Here is a 21632-nt window from a genome sequence, read left to right as displayed (position 1 = left end):
AATTCAATAATTTATTGCATAGCACACAAAATGTAAATATGGTTATATCAGTAAATATGTATATTTTGTTCCTTCAGAATCAATCTCAGTCGTTGCTCATAGATGTGCTCTTTGGGCTTCCAATTGCATTGTCTTGGCTGCTTTCATTCCTGACGTATCCGTTGAGAACCTTTGTCTCTTCTGTTTTCCTTATTTAATTTCTTCGGTTTCTCTTTCAACCTCTTTTCTATTTATTCTCAGACTTTGTTTAGCATTCTGGATACGGCGCTCTACAGAACCAAGGGAGTTATAAACTATATAAAGGGAGAGTTTTTGCAGTCAGGAGGGCAAATATGGAATTCAATAATTTATTGCATAGCACACAAAATGTAAATATGGTTATATCAGTAAATATGTATATTTTGTTCCTTCAGAATCAATCTCAGTCGTTGCTCATAGATGTGCTCTTTGGGCTTCCAATTGCATTGTCTTGGCTGCTTTCATTCCTGACGTATCCGTTGAGAACCTTTGTCTCTTCTGTTTTCCTTATTTAATTTCGTCGGTTTCTCTTTCAACCTCTTTTCTATTTATTCTCAGACTTTGTTTAGCATTCTGGATACGGCGCTCTACAGAACCAAGGGAGGAGAATGCCGCTGGCGGTAGGGTTTGGATTCGGAAGAAGAGGAGAGAAGAGCGTCAGAGTGAAGATTGAAAATGAGAAAATGAGTCACGGATTGCCGATGGAACATCTATTTCTTCTTCTACAATGTTCTACCGAGGTTAACAGTCTTTCTACCTCATTTTCTCTGCTCTGTTTCTTTCTTTTTATTTTTACCTCCCTCTTTTTGTTTTCCCTAATTGAGATTGGGATTTTTAAGTTTTCTGTTTCCGTTTGATGTAAATCTTGGGTAATGTTGTTATAGGGCTTAGGATTAGGAAGGAGAGCAGAGAATGCAAGAGAGGCTGAAGTTCCAGCAATAGCAATAAGCCTTGCTTCAGCAGTAGCAGATGTACCACCTTGAATGCTCTCCGCTGCCATGTCTCAGGTTTTTCCTCTTTCGCTTTATCCTTTCAATGTTTTTAAATTAATTTTCTTCTTTGTTTTTTCAATTCACTGCCTCTGTTATATTTCGTTCATCCACTTCTTGATCCATAATCGGTGAGTGTATTATTGCTTCAAAGTTGCCCTCAAATCATATTTTTTTTCTCTATACTTTGAAAAATCAATTCATTAATTAACGAAGGTGTTTCTACCCTACCTTTACTTCCAGCATCTGCTTTATGGTTGTTGCCTCATAGAGTCTTTCAGGTTATTTTTCTGATTCAGCCCTTCAACTTTCTGATTCTACCTTACCGATGCACGAATAGCTCTAATAATCTTGCAATCATTTTTGTGGTTTACCACCATGTTTGTGGAGCCTATGGAGAAAGTGGTTCATCTAAAATTGTTTTATGATTATTTGTATTCGCAGCACACCTTTAAGCAATATGCTGATGGTAAAATGATCAAAATGAGCCACTTTCATCCATAATTTCAGGTGCCTGCCCACTAGCTGCTTTCGTTTTCCTTTTTACTGCCATCTTGATTGTCTGGCTGCATTCTGAACAAGCCATGGAAAAAACTGCATAGAATTAAGAACCCATGCATCCATTCTCTCCTAATACTCCCAACTGACATAGAATCTGTATGTTTTACTATATTAACTTTTGCGGACCAATTTTTTCAAACACAAGTCCACCTGTGAAAGGAAAAATAGGGGTAATAATTAGAATTTCAAACTATGCCCTTTGTATTTTGTTGTCTTTAGTTTATTTGAATCTTTGAATCTTTTATCTTGATGTTATTGCTCCAATCTGTTAACAGCACATACTACTGCACTAAAGACATGCCTCTTTCATAGATCTTTTTGTTCTTTTGGTGCATTGTGCAGCCTCTGTTGATAAATTAGGTCTTAAGACAGATCTTCATCATAAGTCTCCCATGAGAACAACTTAGAATTGTCAGGAATCATTTGTATCTTCATCATGAGTCTCCCTGAAAATTCGGTGCATATGCATGCTTTGTTAACTCTATGTCACTGGCACTTTTGCACTTCTACTTTTGTTCTTTGATTTGTTTTTTTTATCTCACTAATTTAGGTTTGTTTTTTCATAGAGACACTGTGTACCTAAGAAAATATGAAGCCATGAAGGAACTCAGAGAGTTGACAGCAGAGCATCCACGACCAATTTGAAGACAAGTTACAAGTAATGTTGATCTCATGTTAAACAACTCCAAATCCACCTTGACCAATTTTATTATCCAAACTGAAGTTGCTTTGCTTATATCATTGATGTTGTACTGTTTATGACTAGGAGCAGCATCACTTGAGGAGCTTACGATGATAGATAATCTCATTTAGCTGAACTTCTTAATTAATTTCCTGTTGCAGAAAATATCAGAGCAAATCAACAGTTTTCTCCTTTCTATTTTTAATCTTTCCTCTGCATACACTCTTCAGATTTCACTGTCATATGATGGTTAAATTGGGTTTCAGGAGGCTGAATTGGATTGGACTAAGAAAAAAGACACTCTGAAACTACTAATAATGAACAAGCATGCTGCAAATGAAATTCATATAAGTCAGACTGGGTCAAGTTCTCAATTAATGTTTGGAAGTTAATAGTGTAACCTCTAAAATCTTTGAACTGAGCCTCATTTATATTGATTGAACTTCATGGTTGTTTCTCTTATTTGGAGTTTTTGGCTTGATGATTTGATTTGTGTCAATTTGGTTTTTTATATTCTGGGTGAGGTTGAATTAACTTCTCCCGGGTTGTATTTGACAATTATACTACTTGCAGGTGCATTTGTTGGATGTTCATTTGAAGGCAGTACTATCATGAAAACTGACTTAGGGAAGGATGAAAATTGTTCATTAAATGTGTGGTTACTCTTGATTTCAATCCTTCTCATTCTAGGGTATAATTTAATGGTGACTTGAAATATTTTTTTACAGGTCCTACCTGCACAACCTTCTAAAGCAATAGATTTCCACAATAATATTGATATTTGTTCTTCTGATTCAGAAGCTACAAGAATGGATTTGTGTGGCATGATCTCTACGAAGATGATAAATCTGTACCAGCCCATGAAATTAGAATGTCCTCAAAGGCTCTGAGCTCTTTGACAAATCCAGCCCATGTTATCATAATGTTAGTTATACAATATGAATGTTACACCAAAATTTAAATACTGGATAGTTATTAGGTATACTCATTAGTGTTCAGTTATACAATATGAATGTTATCATATTGAATTTGAGAAATTTGAGAAAATTTAATAATAGGAATTTAGTAGAGAGGAAAAATGCTATCTATATTCTCTTGCTTCTTTCATGTCTTTTCTTCTTCCTTCTAATAATTAACAAATTTCTGATAGAAACAAAATCTCACAACCGTCACAATTTAAGTGGCTACATGATTATTTTTTTTTTTTGGAAAGAAAAGAGTTTATTTATCATCCGTTCACAAGATAAAGAAAAAAGAACACCTCAAGAAGACAAAAAAAAGTGTTGAACCATATTGAATAAATAGTAATACACGCAAGTTCTCAAATTTTATTTTATATAGACATTCCGATTTCCCTTCCATATATTTGAGGTGTAAATTAGTATTGCCTCATGATAATAATAAATGAATATAGTAAATTCCAAGTGAGCTTTCGCACTCCACAATGTTGTATCTATTAAAATATCTTATTTGAGCTTATCTGATAGCATAAGCTCTTACCCCAGTGTTTGGGAGAGCTTATGCAAACAGCTTATGACTTATGGCCTATCATAAGCTGTTTTGAGCTTATTTTCATAAGCTACTCAGAATAGCTTATGAAAAAGAACTTATGCTTATATATAGCTTATTTTCAATTTATTTCAATAAATATTTTAAAATAATTTATGAATAAGCACTTATGTCATAAGCGCTTATGACCATAAACGCTTAATTAAGCTGTTCTCCAGGATGCAGAATCTCTTTGGAAAGGATCCATCATATAGTAAATTTTATTATCGGATGTTTTCACATTAAATTTCATATAAAAAAAACTTTCCATAAACCTTTTCTCCCATAGCTATTTGCCTTTCATGTTTGAAATAAAAGAGAATTTGGAGTTATGAAATTCCATAAGACATTATCAATTAGTTTATAATTTGAGAATATAACAATAATATTTATTTATATATTTAATAATGAAGGTGGATTTTTTGACATTAAACTTTTTATGGATGTAAAAAATACTCACCAAAATAAAAAAGCAGTTATGATATTCTGTAGGATGTTATAAACTTTTGATGCAAAAAAAAGGACGTGTGCAAAGTATATGAAATTACAGATTTTGATAAATTACAAAGTATATGTACAACAATAACACGGATTGTGAGAAATTACAGGGCATAGAAAAGGTGAATATTATCTGAGGTTTTTGCTAAATTTCATAAAGGGGCCTTATTCATTTCCAAACATAAGAAAAGTATATTAAGTTACATGTGACATCTTCAAGGACGTGTGCTATGCGATGAGATTACTTGAAGTCAATAAAGAATACATTGATGAAGTAATAGAAGCTTTGCATTAGGGTATTATTGCAAACAATCTTAAAAGTCTTTATAAATTCATAAATTTTCTTTCAATAAACATAAATAAATAACACAGATTTGGAAAAAAATACATACAATAAACAAAAATGAATATTCTCCATGTATCGCACGGGTCACATAGTTTCTTATATCAAAAATACATTTTGTTTTTTTAATCCAAAAATTGTCTTTAAAAAAATAATATAAATATCACACAAACAACAAAAATGAATATCCCCGTGCATCGCACGGGTAAAAAATACTAGTAATACATGTTTTCAACTTCTCTCACACATTTGGGAACGATTCATACACATACACTAGACTCGGTTGGTCTTGATTACTATCACTATAATGGAAGAAAAGGACATGACGCGTTTCAAGTAGGTATGACCGTATGAGGAAAAAAAAATATGAATAATGTGAAAAAAAAATTATTTACCAAAAAAGGGTAAAAAAAATCATATTTACCAAACTGGTGTGTTTTTGAGAAAAAGGCCACGGAAGCATGGCCACCATTATAAGCCGTGGCCTAAAGTCGGAAAATGCAACGGTTCTGCACATGTGGCCTAAAAACCAGTTCTAGCCACGGTTTAAGAACAGTAGCCTATAACTTCTTCACATTCCCAAAAACTTTCACTTTCTCCAAAAAAAATTTGTATCAATAATTTTCACTTATAATAAATAATTTTTTATATGTTTTTATAATTTCATATGGGTATATTATATTTATTTATTTTTTATAGATATTTATTTTAAACAACAAAAATAAATATGAACTTTTTATTTATTTAAATATTGGCTCTTTATTTAAATATTTATAAATATAAAAATAAATATATTAAATTCATGAAATTTTAAAAATATATATTAAATTCATGATATTTATTTTAAACATTTAATATATGAAAAGCTCATATTTACTTTTGTTCTTTAAAATAAATATCAATAAAAAAAATAAATATAATAAACTCATATGAAATTATAAACACATATAAAAATTCATTTTTCATTTAGTGGAAATAATTTATACGAATTTTTTGAAGAAAGTGGATTTTAGTGTGGATGTGAAGAAGGTATAGGCTACGGTTCCATAACCGTGGTAGGAACCGTGGCCTTTCATGACTTTAGGCCACGGTTTTCTGACTGTGGCCTTGCGGCCGTTGCTTTTTCTCAAAACACACCAGTTTTGTAAATATGATTTTTTTAACCCTTTTTTGGTAAATAATTTTTTTTTTCACATTATTCATATTTTTTTTTCCCGTATGAGGTAGGTTGTTCCCTTTATAATTTCTTCTGTACTGTCATTTATTAAGCTTGTAGAAAAAACAAAAAAAGGAAAGTTCGTGGAAATTTACAATTGTAATTGGTTTCCCAGACATATGTGTGTTCCTATTTACTGTTGATAATTTGCTCACTTTCTGCAGATTCAGTAACATGTACATATGACATTGCATCAGTTTCCATTGAAAATTCAAACGGATTCAGTAAAATCATATTTACAGAATTACAGTAAATATTAAAAAAGAAATTAATATAACAATGGTGATATTAATACCTATCATAATTGGTAATCCAATATATTTATCAAAACTCTCCACTGCCTTAACATTCAAAAGCTGTTTAAGCTCATCCAAACCATTATGAGGCACATTGCGGCTAACTGAGAGCATGGACTTATCAAGTTTAATAACCTGACCGGAAGCCTTCTCATATATGGACAGGACGTCCAGGACACACTCCGCTTCCTGAGAATTTGCTATAGCAAAGATAATGCTATCATCTGCAAAAAAAGGTGAGAAATCACAGGGGCTCTATTTGCCACTTTAATACCATGCAACATTTTAAAAGCGACCCTCTTCTCAATCAGAGCTGAGAACACTTCCCCACACAGGATAAAAAGATAAGGCGAAAGGGGGTCACCCTGGCGCAAACCCCGAAAGGGGGGCAAAACTCGGCTGGGGGTTTCCATTTAGCATAATAGAGAACCTCACAGTAGTAACACAGCTCATAATCAAAGATACCCATGATGGAGGGAACCTCATCTTCTGAAGAACACCCTGCAAAAAAGGCCACTCGACTCTGTCATATGCTTTGGACATATCAAGTTTCAGAGCCATCATGCCATTACGGCCAGAAATTCTCTTCTTCATAAAGTGAAAACACTCATAAGCGACCAACGCATTATTAGTAATTAGTCTACCTGACACAAAAGCACTTAGAGTTTGACATATAATATCAGGCAGAATAATTTTCAATCTGTTTGCAATAGTTTTAGTAATAATCTTGAAAAGTACATTGCAAAGGCTAATCGGGCGAAACTGGTTCGCATGCTCAGGTTTCTTAATCTTAGGAATTAAAACCAGCCAAGTTTGACTAATCATACCTGGCGGGATTGACTCCTGAAGAACCTAGAGACAAAAAGCAGATACCTCATCCCCAATAATATCTCAATGCTTCTGGTAAAATAAAGCCGGGAAACCATCCAAACCAGGCGCCTTTGTAGGGTGCATGTGGAATAGCGCCTCCTCCACCTCCTATCTAGTAAATGACTCCCCCAACACTGCCAAGTGAGACTGAGAAACTCTCCCAGCAACCAGGTCTGTCGTCTCCTCAATCCCCTATGGATTTGAAGAAGTGAACAAACCAGTGAAGTAATCACCAAGCACTCGAGCAATATCAGGATCCTCCACCACTTCTCTGCCTTGATCATCTTTCAAAAACTCTATTAAATTCCGCTTCCGCCTCTGGTTTGCTTTCTGATGGAAGAACCTTGTATTTCTATCACCATGTTTGAGCCAAGAAGAAGTAAAGATACAATACATACATCAAATTTAGGAAAAGAATAAACTTACATATTAAAAAGTGTAATTAATTTTGTTAATTTTCAAAAAATATTATTTGTTTTTCTATTTTACCCTTTAGAGTGTTTTATCTTTCATCATTTATTGTTCTCACAAGGACATTGCTTGAAAAAACATTAATTAAAGTTCTCTTGAAATTATAAGTGAACATATATATAGGAAAAAAATTCTTCAAAGTGGACAGTTAATAAGGAACGAAGGTTGTACTTAAAAATATTTAATCAACTATCACTACCAATAGCCTCTGTCATCCACCGCCGTTACTACTGCGACTGCCACCACCACCACCACGCTCCATCATTGCCACCATCGTCGCTACCACCATAGTTATTGCCACTACTACCACCATTATCACCACCACTACCACCATTGTTATCGCCACTAGTACCACCACCGCCATCGTCACTGCCACCATCACCACCCACTACCACAACCGTCACCACCACTATTTCCTTTCAATTACTATTGTTCTTGCGCCATGCACTGATAGAATTAGAGTACTTTGTCGGCATACATAAGACATTTTTATATTTCTTCTCTCGTTTTTCTTTTTTAAATACGTATATTACATAATTAAGTTTTTTTTTCTAATCCGAGTTACATTCTTATTCTTTTTTTTTCTTTCTAATTTGTTATGCTTTGAATCAATATACAAAAATCGTTTTAATCTTCCAGATCTATATACGAAAACATAAAATATAAATATTTTGAGCTAATTTTCAAATCAATCATTTAAAACTATTTGATATGAATTTTTTTATGAAATATTTGATATCATTTTGAACATAAGATATCACATTAAATTTTATTTATTTATTTTGTTATATAAAAAATAATCATAATCATTAAAAAAATACTTCGTGAGCATATATTTTAATGGTTAAAAAATCAAATTTACTTTTATTAATTATTCTAATGTCATTAAAACTCATTAAATGCAATATTAATACATTAATTATTTTCAAAAATATGAAATTATTTAATATGGAATTATTTAGTATAAGATGCCACTACCATCACCCGAATTGCCACTATTGCCCCCATTGCCCTACACAACACTACCACCACCACCACCATTGTCCACCGTTACGACCCACACCTCTGTCACCACTACCTCTATTGCCAAAACCACCTCTTTCCATCACCACCACCACTTAGCATCGCTACTGTCACCACTACAGCCACATCCCCAATCCCCACACTTCATGCCGCCACCACCATCGTCACCACCCATTAACACCATTCTCATTTTGTTACTATCAACCATTATTCAATATTTCACAAAACATATGATTATATTCAATAAATAATATGATAAATTATACAGTGTATGACTAAATGCTATAATATTAAATTTTTATCATACCTTAACTACTACGTCTTATTCTTCCACTACTGTAGCTATAAAACCTCCAATTACACTTCGACACGTGTCCTTCTTTGACTTAACTCTGTTTTATATTTTTTTTTCAACTCGCACAAGCAAAAATGACGTCGTTTCCTTTCACACTGTTCATCACCGTCTCTGAGTCTCTCATCAACCCTAGGTCTCTAATCGCGTGTTCTCTCCCTCTCTACCTGCTGATTTCGAGTTTTCAACGGTACTCATCACATCCCACCAGACTCTTCGCTATATACAACTCATCCGCGTACGAGCAACTGTTCACTGATCTGCTAGGTTTCCTCTTTCCCGTGGTTTTCTTCTCACAAACGATGTTGTACAACTTTCAATCAAGAAAAGGGTTATTAGGTAAGGATACAAAAGGATAAGCGAAAATCGTGGAAGGAGAAGGAGGAAGCGTGCTCTGTGCGGTTGAGTATGAGAAGGAGAAGCGAAGATCGTGGAACAACAGGTTCATCTCCTCTACTCATTTCCTCACATCTGGATTAAAATACCATAGTTAGTTGATCGTACAAATAGTTACCTAAACCATATGCAAATGATGTGCTACTGGTAATAGGGTAATGAGTTTCTCCTTTTTGTACTCAAGGTCCTCTATAAATACTAGCATCGTTTACCCCTTTATCTCTGCAGCTTATGATGTCCCGTGAATCCCCTCTAAAATTTACTGATTGAAACTACTGGAATAATGGATGTGTAGCTATTTTATTTCTCTCTTCTATAGTGTCTCCATTGAGTCTTCATTGAGTTATGTTTTCCATTTTCTTTAATGCTTCAACTGTAGATTCCATTTATGGTCAAGATTACAAGTTAGAGTCATGTGATATTGTGATCTTTAATTAACTTCTAATATTTTATGCCTTTTCCATTTTTTTGTAGGGTGCTCTTGCAGATGAGGCAGAAATTGCTTTTGAAAGGCTTGCAGAAACGTCTGGTCATGTGTGTGGTTAGTGCAGACTTCATTCCTTATCTAAAAAAATCTTTCAATTCCTTTGGTATATTCATTCATTCATTAGGTTTTTCTAGATATGTATTATGTAACTCCTTCAAAATATGGTGTATCTCTGTGCATCGGTTGATTTCTTTCATTAAGTATTGTTAATTTGTTGACTATTTTTTCTTTCTTAGTTTCTCTGTTGTTTTTTGTAATCTTGGTGTTTTGTTAAACTGAGGTATTGACATTTTTGACTGGTGAGGTTTAAATTTTATCCCTTTTCAAGCTTAATCACCTACTCTCTTCCTCTTGGTGGTTAGCTTTTTTTCCCCTTCCTTCCTTTCTTCAAATTAACTGCTTTGCTTTCTGATTCTCCTTCCTTCCTTTCCCCAGGTTGTTACTGATTCTCTTACTGATTTTCCCTAGCTCAGTCACCAACACCATTATTGTTACTGATTTTCTTTGATTTCTTTTACTTTTTATTCATCTTTATCTGTGTCCCTTTGATCCGGACAGAATCTAATGAACTAATTAAATACATATGCTGCTTCAATTTTGTTTCCTAAAGAATTATCTTATAATTATGTGAGGTGTTCCAAATCTTTAGACATGGTGAATTGTTCTTATCTAATAACACAGGTGTAGGATGCCCTCATGGTTCTTGATGCTGCTGATATTGATAAACCAGAAGCTTCATTGGGAATGGATGCACTTATCATGGCTTTTTCTTTGTTTTGTATTTTTCCATTTATTTATGAACGTTTTCTGTTTATGACATTAGCTGATTTTCATATATTATGTTATGCAGAGTTGAATTTTCAATTAATTTCAGTACATCAAGTTTAAAAATACCCACTTCATGTTTTAGAAATATATCATTTTCCTTCTTTGAACATCCTTGAAGTTTCATAATCTGAATCACCAACAATCCTTTTCTTTGCCAAAAAATCATCAATGGAGGACACTGCCTTTCATATTTTTTTCTTTCTCTTTTCTACTATTTTGGGTCTGGGAGATTCAGTCCTCAAATTCTCTTTTTTTTCTTCAAATTTACCACTGAACAAATGGTTTCTTATAATAGTATGCATAAAAGACAAATCTCAATCAATCTTGATGAAAATTGTTCTGTTTAGAGTAGACACAAGGAAAAAAAAAATAAAGATCACTTGTTGTGACTCTGAAGATTCGAGGAATGCAGTGTGTCATTTTGAAACTTGTGTTTTAAAACTATTAAATTTTTCTTTTGCTCTCTTGATAAACAAGGAATATTATACTACTTTTGTCAATGATGATGATCATTATATCTTCACCTTCACATGCCACTCTTTCTTGTGTTTATCTTCTCTAGCCTGATTTTCCATTACTTCATGTGTGTGCATATAACGCATGCTTGGTTTGCATGATGCAAGGAGGCTGTCCAAAAAAAATTAGTTCTCACTTTGAGAAAGGTAAGTTGTAGTTGGCTCAACTTTTACCTTGAAAATGATAATAGAGTTCTTATTTAGTAACTGGTATGTATATTACAACCTTTTTGTGTTTCTTTAACCTTCTCTTTGTCTTGCCTTTTAGTTTATTGGCATTCTTACATGTGTTTCAATTAGCAATCTGGTTTCAGAACTCGAGTATGTACCATTTTAGCATGTTCCACGCTTCACACCATACTGTACCTGTACCTGCTAGCAAAGAAGAGGTATACTTCAATTGTGTATAATTGTCTTTGCTTCATCTTAGCAGTTTGCTGACCTAACTCATGAGAACCATTTTTGTTTCAGATAGAAGTTGAAGCATCTTCTGTGAAAGTTGTTGCTGCAATGCTTTGCCCTTTAAAAATCGTTTTAGACAGAGTGGTTCTGACTTCAACTGGGGTGCTCCTGGGTTGATGGCAGGTTATTTTTCATAATCTTAACTACTTATCTCCTTATACTTCAAACATGTATTATAGACTGAGTTGCATATGTCCTTGATATTAGGCACTGCCTTTCTGCCCCTCTGCTTACTCTCTTCTTTCTCATACAAATCTAAGCAGTGTGATATACTGAGCCCTGTCAAGTAAAAGTTATAACGGGGAAGCTTGATCATCATAAAGATTATTAGCTTTTAGCCTTAGGTGGTTTAGTTTTCTAAGTTTCTATTTTACGACAGGAGTTGTATACTTCTATTTCAATTTTATTTGTACGATTCATTCAGTCTTTTTCGGTTTGCTGATTCAACTTTCAACCTGTGCATCACTCATTATATATAAAAAAAAGATTAATTTTCATGTATAGCAGTTGGAGAAGTTGTGTAACAATGGTTACTGTTCACATGATTTGGACAGAATCTAATGAAAGAATTAAATACATATGCTGCTTCAGTTTTGTTTATAATTATGTGTGGTGTTCCAAATCTTTAGACTTGATGAATTTGTTCTTATCTAATAAACAGGTGTGGGATGCCCTCATGGTTCTTGATGCTGCTGATATTGATAAACCAGAAGCTTCACTGGGAATGTATGCACTTATCATGGCTTTTTCTTTGTTTTATATTTTTTCATTTATTTATGAGTGATTTCTGTTTATGGCATTAGTTGATTTTCATATATTATGCTATGCAGAGTTGAAATATACTCCTTAAGAGTTGTTTTCAAAGAGCTATGAGGAAAGCCACATGGATGAAATAGTGAGTCAAGTCAACTAATCAATTTGTTGGGCTTGCATTGATTTTGATTATGTTCTTTCACCAGTCTTGAATTACCTTATGGCTTTTCAGTTGTTTCTCTTAAGTTAATATGTTCCAGAAGTTTTGCTCTTTGATTATTATTATTTTCAACTAATGACTATAAAGTATAAACAGTGTCAATTTTATTTGTGTGCTTTGGACAATTTTTGACAACTGCCATTCAAGTGTTTCCTTTCCCTTTTTGCTGGGTTAATTTCAATTGCTTTATTCTTCCGTATGCAGGCTGAGAAGAAAGGGCTAGACCACCGGATGGATGTTGAAGCCTTGAAACATAAACAAAAACAAGAAATTGGTAAAGAAACTAGCGAAAAAAGGTACTATGCCTTTTTAGCTTCTGAAGTTGTTACCAAGCAGATTCCTCATGAGCTTTGATAATCTCTACAACAAGTAGTGTTTCTGATTTAATTAATTTCTTACATTAATGTCAAATACTATTTCAATTGAACAACATTTGAGCAACATCTATTACATATTTAGTTATTATCACATTTGTTACAGTAAAAAATGGGATAAAGAACAAGTCGATAGGAGGTCAACCTTCTAAATTGTTTTGTATCTTATGAAAACAATAACTTCAATGAAATATAGGGGTTGTCAAATACTATTTCAACTAGATATTATACCCGTGCGTTGCACAGGTTTACTTACAATATTTTTTAACATTATCTAAAAATTATTATAGTTTAACCAAATAAAAATAAGAATATTTTTTTTATAAATAAAAAAATTTGTGTTAAGACATTTCAATAAATATTATTATAGTTATTTTTGTATAAATAATTAATATTATTCAAATTTAATTATTAGCATAAAAATAATTTTAACAATTTAAATTTTTATTTATTTAATAATATGAAAAATTATTAAGTTTATTTTAAGTATTTAAACTACGTAAAAAATGTTAAGTAATAAGTGTTTAATGTCATGAAATGAGTTTTGATATCATTTTTTATACTTTTTACCTATAAAGTCATTTACTGTGACATGTCAAGACCAAGAAGAATAAATTAATTTCAACTTTTTGAATTATAATAAGTGATAACTTAAATAGCATTTTGACAAAAAATTGCCTAAAATATTACCTTATAAATTTAGTTTTTTTCAACTTATTTGGTTTGCGAATGTTTTCTCACATCCGACAGTCATGAGACTAATACATTGAGGGTCTACAATCACGTTAAGTTGATAGGTCAGACCGCTCACAACAAACATTTTTTCGACTTTGGCTATTGTTATTTTTCTCTATTATGCTTCCTCAAGTAATTAAATACCTTTTAACGACATTTTTGAATTTTAACATATTTGATCCATATTATTTGTTATTAAATAATTTTAATTTTTAATATTTGTCAAATACAAAACTTAAGATAATTTTAGTGTTTTTTTAAAGTAAATTTTAAGTTGATGAATGTTGTTTATTAATATAAGTGGTTGAATATTTTTTTACAATACAAATTTTTCAGTTTTTAATTATTTTTTAATATATTATTACAAAGGTATGAGAGTTTTATGGTTTATATAATGTATTTAATGTAAAACTCAAGTCTCATTTACATATAAAAAGCACTTTTGGCCCCTGATGTTTTAAGTTTGTGCAAATTATGCCCCTATTCTATTTTTGTTGACGTTTCTACCCCTCATGTTTTCAAACAGTGCACCGTCTACCCCTCCGTCACTCAGGCTTTCTCAGGAGAGGTTCCTGAGTGGATTGGAGAGATGAAGATGAGTATATGAAGTTGATGATGATCAAGGAAATGATATCAATTAAATTTGCTTGATGTATATATCAATTATGTATGTAACTGAACTTGTTAAATGCATGTTTTGCTACTTACAGGTCTTGAGTTTGAATCTCTCATGCCCAATTTTTCCAATTTCACTTGTAATTTTCATGTGACAGATCCAAATAATATAAAAAAAAAAGACAAATCAGCTCATTCCGTTAGTTTTTTAACGTGTCTGAGTGACGGAGGGGTAGACGGTGCACTGTTTAAAAACATGAGGGGTAGAAACATCGACAAAAATAGAGTAGGGGCATAATTTGCAAAAACTTGAAACATCAGGGGCCAAAAGTGCTTTTTAGCCTTTTTAATTTTAAAACTATTTTATCTAAATTTTTGTTAATAAATATTATTTTTTTATTGAATTTAATTTTTAATATTTGTGAAATACAATACATTAGAGGTTGAGATATTGCATGTTTTTTTTGTATTTGGTTTGGTTTCGACTCATATCATGAGAGAGCTTGTTCTCATGTTTTTTTTTATCATTCAATAATATATTTTGTTTACGAAAAAAAAATCGTGAAAGACAAAACTCAAGTAAATTTTAAGTTTATGAATGTTTTTATTTAATGTAAATAGTTTAATAGTTTTTGACAATATAAATTTTTTTCAATTTTAATTTAATTATTGTTTAATAGATTTATTACAATGTTTTTTGTTTGGATGCTTTTAATATGCAACACTTGAGTTTGGCTTATGTATTTAATGCAAAAACTCAAGTGTGCTTTACATATATATATATATATATAGATTGTTTTTTACGTTACAGTATAAAAAACTCGAGCCGGGATCCTCTCAAGTGTAAAAAAACTTGAGAGTGTCAAGTTTTAGTTACCATCTCATCATTAACTTTTGTGTAGATAATAAATGAAAAATAAAATAAAATTAAATTAATGGTGAGATGATGAAACTTGACACTCTCAAGTTTTTTTACACATGAGAGGATCCAAACCCAAAAAACTCTCATGGTGTTTGCGCCAAAGAACACATTGACGAGGTTAAACACAGTTAACATTTATAACTAATCTAATTCATAAATATAAGAGATAGAACATTTAAACATAAACATAAGATAATAATTACCCAATAATTATAATTAACAGTTGAGTTCATAAAAATGTATCCGTACATCGCACGGACAAACATGATCTATACTAGTATTATACAACATACCAAAACGAGCCTAAATGTTATTTCTTATTTTTTTGTGAACAACAGAGTCCCCATACCCAACAAAATGAGAGGTAGAACATGACATATTAATTGCGTAGAAGAAAAAAATAATTATTCATCAATATAAATAATAAATTCGTAAATTTTAGAAAGGCAAAACATAGATACAGTTGCTTAGGTGCAGTTTGTACTGTTTGCCAATTAAAATATGACATGTGTATTTTTTTCCACATCAGATTCAACAAAATTCCACCCACCCACCCCACTCCATCTTCTTCCTCTCACCTCCTAAACCACCATCTCCTTCACAGTGAACAATTCAGAACCGCATAAATGGAGCCCCACCGCACCAAGGGCGACCATCGTCCCCTCCCTTGTGTGAGTCCTTCCTTCCTTCGCCGCCTCAACCTCGTCTGGGCCCGATCTCCGCCTTGCCGTCAAGGTTCCGGTGACCTCAACCGTGAGGTGACTGGCGCACCGTCACGCCGTGCCTCGAGCACCCCTATCCCAGATCTCTGCTCATGTCGCCGGTGGGAATTGGAAACCGCGTGGTCACCACCGTCTTCCCAACCTGAATTTGGGTGAGCTTTAGATTTTTGGTGTTGTTAAATCAGATGTGAAATTGGTTGTGGTGGCTAAATTGAAAAGGGTGGGTTTGGCTTTTGGACAATATCAATTTGATGTGGAATCAGATCTAAATTGATGGTCTGGGGCTGCTAGTTTGGGTGGATACAACAAGTTCAACGTGAATGTAAGGAAGAAGATGAAGTGGGGTGGGTGGGTGGGTGGAATTTTGTTGAATCTGATGTGGAAAAAATTTACACATGTCATATTTTTATTGGCAAACAGTACAAACTGTACCTAAGCAACTGTATATAAGTTTTTTCCATTGTAGAATACAGTCAATACACTACTAATTATTTTGTTGAGTTGGGAAAATTAGAATATACTACTATTTATGATATTTTATTTAATTTTTTTTAATAATAAGTCGAACGAAAGAGTATAAAGAAAGACATTGGACTCGTGCAACTTCCTAAGGAAGTCTCAAAGGGACACTTTTGGAATTCCAAAAATCTCCAATACCCTTTTCGTCTATTCCGCAATTAATTTCACTTTCGCAATTCGCGGTTCACGAAACGGACCCAATAATGGCGCCTTCTTTAAATTTGTTTCCACCCCTCACTCTCACTTTCTAGGGTTTCAACTTCTCTCTCTCACTGTAACCCCCTTTTCTTCCACCGATTCGTTCAATTCGTTAGGGGTTCTCTCTATCAATCGCTGAATTTCGCAGAAATCGGAAAGAAATCAAGCGATTGCAATGGCTGTGAATCTGACTGAAGGTGCGATAATGGCTATGTGCACTGACGGTGTCACTTCCGACCAATTGCAACCGGTGCTGCAAATTATCGACTTGAAGCACGTGCAGACGCAGCAGAACAACGCCACTAAGCGCTATCGCGTTGTCGTCTCCGACGGTTTTCTCTACCAGCAAGGGATGCTCGCCACTCAGAGGAACGAGTTGGTTGATTCTGGAAAGTTGCAAAAAGGCTCCATTGTTAGGCTCACTCAGTTCGCGTGTAACCATGTCGGGGATCGCATGTGAGTTCATCTTCGCATTTTCTTTTGTTAGTTTTTGTGATTTGAGTTAATGAAATTAGAGATTAGAGATTTTCACTGTTTCATGTTTGTGATTTTGAAATCTTGTGAATTTGAATGCGTCAACGCGTCGATGACGAGTTTTTTTATATCTGGAAATTGGGTGGCTATTATATTATATAGTAGTTGGAGTTTGTAAATTGATATTGTGTTGGTTTATAGTATTACTCACTAGGTGAATGCTTTTTGTTGCATATTGTTGCCCATTGAGAGGAAATGTTAATATTGTTTGGCTGTTGATTTTGGTGTGTAATTATTTTTAAACAGGATTATTATCATCATTGATCTAGAGATTATAATGGACAAATGTGACCTGATTGGAGAGCCTAAGCCAGCACCCAGAAATGGGGCGCGCGCACAATCTGCTACCGGTCAATCAGGAGTTACCTCTGGGAACTCGCAGCCTTTCAATAATAGTGCAAATGCAGGTGGCGTGACTGCTCGGACAAGTCCTGTTGGGCCTTCTCTGGATCATCCGAAAGTGAACCCTCCTGCTACTAATGTTTATTCTAGCAGTTCTGACCCTGCAAGATTTGGTGCATCTAATGCCACTGCTGCTGCTAGCAGTGTTTATTCTAGCAGTTCTGACTCTGCAAGATTTGGTGCATCTAATGCCACTGCTGCTGCTAGCAGTGTTTATTCTAGCAGTTCTGACTCTGCAAGATTTGGTGCATCTAATGCCCCTCCTGCTTATCCTAAAGTAGAGTCTGGAGCCAGTTTGCCGAGATCAACAACACACGGTGGATCTTACGGTGATCAGAACACAGGTTTTCGTAATCCCCAACAATATGAGGCTTCAAGGCCGGTGCCAAATTCTTATGCTCGTACACCTCAGCCTATGTACCGACAGCCATCTCCAATGTACACTAACAGAGGGCCTATAGGAAGAAATGAAGCTCCCCCCCGGATAATTCCGATAGCTGCATTGAATCCATACCAGAATATGTGGACAATTAAAGCCAGAGTAACCGCTAAGGGAGAACTGAGGGCCTATCATAATGCTCGAGGTGAGGGAAAAGTGTTTTCTTTTGATCTTCTGGATTCTGATGGGGGAGAAATTCGGGCAACTTGCTTTAATGCTGTGGCTGATCAGTTCTATAATGCAATTGAAGCTGGCAATGTCTATCTGATATCCAGGGGAAGTGTAAAGCCAGCTCAAAAGCAATTCAATCACCTTCGTAATGATCAAGAGCTAACCCTTGACATCACATCAGTTATACAGCCGTGCCTCGAGGATGATAACTTAATTCCAAAGCAGACATTTAATTTTCGTCCCATAAGCGATATCGAGAGTATGGAAAACAACAGCATTGTGGATGTGATTGCTGTGGTGACCTCTATTAGTCCTACAGGTTCGATCATGAGAAAAAATGGCACTGAAACACAGAAGAGAACTCTCAAGTTGAAAGACATGTCTGGCCGAAGTGCTGAATTGACCTTATGGGGTAATTTTTGCAACACTGAAGGACAAACACTGCAAAGTATTTGTGACTCTGGGGCTTTTCCAGTTTTGGCAGTAAAAGCTGCCAGAGTAAATGATTTCAACGGGAAGTCTGTCGGCACCATAGCCACTAGCCAGCTATTTGTAGAACCTGATTTTGCAGAGGCTTTTACACTGAGACAATGGTATGACAATGAAGGGAAGAATGTCCCAAGTCTCTCTATTTCCAGAGAAACTTCTAGTGCTGGTAAAACTGATGTGCGGAAGGTTATATCCCAGATTAAGGATGAGAAGTTAGGGACTTCAGAGAAACCTGATTGGATATCTGTCTGTGCAAGTGTTTCATTCATTAAAGTTGATAATTTCTGCTACACAGCTTGTCCTATCATGATTGGGGATAGACAATGTAACAAGAAGGTTACCAATAATGGAGATGGGAAATGGCACTGTGACAGGTGTGATAAGTCTACTGATGCTTGTGATTATAGGTACATTCTGCAATTACAGATACAGGATCACACTGGCGTAACATGGGTGACTGCTTTCCAGGAGGGTGGTGAGGAGATCTTGGGTATGCCTGCGAAAGATCTGTATCATCTGAAATTTGATGAACAAGATGATGAAGGATTTGCAGAAATCATCCGTAAGGTTCTCTTCACTAAATATGTATTCAAGTTAAAAGTAAAGGAGGAAACTTGGAGTGATGAACAACGTGTGAAGTCAACTGTTGTAAAAGCCGAGAAGGTAAACTTCGCATCTGAATCTAGATTTCTCTTGGAATTGATTGATAAATTTAAGTCTGAGAAAGCAGAAGGTGTGACTACTAACTCTGTCACCAATAATACTGGACTGTTGAGTGTTGAAACTGGACAAGCTATGGTACCAGTTTATACCCCTATGAGGAGCAACACTCCTGCTAGCAGAGATTATGGGATGCCAGGAAACCAAATGGGGCAGAGTGGAAACCAATATAACAGTTCCTTTGCTTCTCCAGGGGCTGCTACTGGCTCATACATGTCATGTAACAATTGTGGAGGCTCTGGTCATAGCTCTGCTCAATGTGTGAATCTCAGAAGTCAACCTGGACAGGCTGTGGGAGGAGGAACCTTCGCAAATAGCAGGGTATCTGCTGGATCAAGTGTCGCCTCTGGTGAATGCTATAAATGCCATCAAACTGGTCACTGGGCAAGAGACTGTCCTGGTTTTAGTGCAGCACCGCCGGCTTATGGAAGCGGTAATGGGCAAGAGACTGCTGGATCAGGTGGTGGCTCTGGTGAATGTTTTAAGTGTCGTCAACCTGGCCACTGGGCAAGAGACTGTCCTGGTTTGAGTGCAGCACCGCCGGCTTATGGAAGTGGTAATGTAATGCAAGGAAGATATGGGGTTGCTCAAAAGCAACAATTTGGAGGGTATTGAAATTTGGCAAGACCGTGCTTGAGTTTATTTTTAAGTTGTTGTCATTTTGTTTCAAGTCAAGTCTTTCTACATGATCAGTTTTGTCTAAACGGTTAAGTGTGTAAATATAGTTGTCATATTTATGTGCTACTGATGTGGCATTTCTCGATGCTGCCATGGTACAAAAAAGAGCCTTGAAAAGCCTCTTGATTAAGAATGTGTTTGTTTTTAAGTTACGTTCCTTTGGTCATTAATGGTACTCCATGTCGTTTTTCGCATTTGTCTTTGGAAAGCTGGATTTTTTCATGTAGTTTGAGTGAGGTTTGGTTGATATCCAAACACACACAGGTTGTTTTGTGCATAAAATTATGGTGGACTAAAACAAAAGAGAGATTGCTTTTGTCCACCATAATTTTAGCTCACTATTTTTTCTTATCGTGTATCCAAATATACATTTGTCAATGAAAAAACTATGGGGAGTGCGCAGGGGTTAAAGATCCATTAAGCACCATTGAGTTTTAACAAACAAATGTTCGAGATTATCCAGGTTTAACAGTAACATTAAAAATTGTAATTTGATCTTTACAAAGGCTTTTTTCCCCTGAATTTTGGATTGCTCTATTTAGGAAAGCCTAATATAGTGGCATTGCCACCTCTTCCCATAACCCTTACATAATCACAGAATTCTTCGCATTTGTTTTCCTCATTTTCTTGATTAGAAAATCAACATATACATATGAGGCTCTTGCATCGTATGCACTCTAAAAAATATATTTTTGCCCACTCATATGTAACATTTGCCAAAGCAATAAGCTTTTATAACAACCACTATCAAAGTCAAGCTTCGATCAAACTGAAAAATGATTTTTCATGTTGTATTTCAAAAGTCATATCATCATATAAAAATGGAGAAAGGAAGCAAGAAGGCTAAAAATGTTGCTTGTTAAAGTTGGTTAAAGATGTTAGAGAGCTGCCCCCCCCCATTACAGTGCACATTTTCTTTTCCTGATTTTATTTTAAAAAAAGTTTGAATCTGGTCTGAGAGTGTTCAAATGGCAGGATCCGATTTTACACTTCTTAAGCAAATCGTGAGCATCATTTGTTTCCTCTTCATATGACACTTGACAAAACTACCCCTAGATTCATCCTAAAACTGTGTCATTTATAGATAGATTAAATTAATATTTTGTTTGCTTAATATTATATCTAACTGATTTGACGGTTTTTTTTTAAAACGAAAATTATGGCGCCTTTAAATTTGTTTCCAGTTCCATCACTCTAACCTTCTAGGGTTTCAAATTCTCTCTCTCTCTCTCTCTCTAACCCCTTTCTTTCACTCTCAACTTCCACATCAATTCGTTAGGGTTTCGATTACAATGGCTGTTGTGAATTTGACAGAAGGGGCGATAACCAGTATGTGCACTGACAATTTCACTTCCGAGCAATTGCCTGTGCTGCAAGTTATCGACTTGAAGCAGATACAGGGGAACAGATCCCTCAGGAGGTACCGCGTTGTCGTCTCCGACGGTTTCCTCTATCAGCAAGGGATGCTCGCCCCTCACAAGAACGACTTGGTCCATTCTGGAAAGTTGCAAATAGGCTCCATTGTTAAGCTCTTGCTACCATGTTGCAAATCGCATGTGAGTTCATCTTCGCGCGATTTTGAACAC

At 34.8% G+C, this 21632-nt stretch overlaps 2 protein-coding genes across 3 annotated transcripts; one reads left to right on the top strand and one right to left on the bottom strand.

Annotated features, from left to right (window-relative positions):
• Positions 1-1485: 1485 nt before the first annotated feature.
• On the bottom strand, positions 1486-7417 carry LOC130737123 (uncharacterized). The gene is made up of 4 exons (XM_057588892.1): positions 7240-7417; positions 6547-6795; positions 6151-6375; positions 1486-1580 (listed from the first exon to the last, which is right to left on the bottom strand). The coding sequence occupies exons 1-4, from the start codon at positions 7415-7417 to the stop codon at positions 1486-1488; spliced, it is 747 nt and encodes a 248-aa protein (XP_057444875.1).
• Positions 7418-15715: 8298 nt separating this feature from the next.
• On the top strand, positions 15716-20240 carry LOC130740240 (replication protein A 70 kDa DNA-binding subunit C). 2 transcript variants are annotated; one of them, XM_057592771.1, is made up of 2 exons: positions 15716-16048; positions 17394-20240. In XM_057592771.1, exons 1-2 carry the CDS (start codon positions 15801-15803, stop codon positions 19981-19983), a joined length of 2838 nt encoding a protein of 945 aa, XP_057448754.1. In that variant the 5' UTR covers positions 15716-15800; the 3' UTR covers positions 19984-20240. The 2 variants fall into 2 exon arrangements, with proteins under 2 accessions (XP_057448754.1, XP_057448753.1); XM_057592770.1 differs by lacking the exon at positions 15716-16048 and adding an exon at positions 16520-17069.
• The last annotated feature ends 1392 nt before the right edge of the window (positions 20241-21632 follow it).

This window comes from Lotus japonicus, chromosome 2 (genome assembly GCF_012489685.1).
Source record: "Lotus japonicus ecotype B-129 chromosome 2, LjGifu_v1.2".
NCBI lineage: Eukaryota > Viridiplantae > Streptophyta > Magnoliopsida > Fabales > Fabaceae > Lotus > Lotus japonicus.
This window is presented reverse-complemented; position numbering and strand designations above follow the sequence as displayed.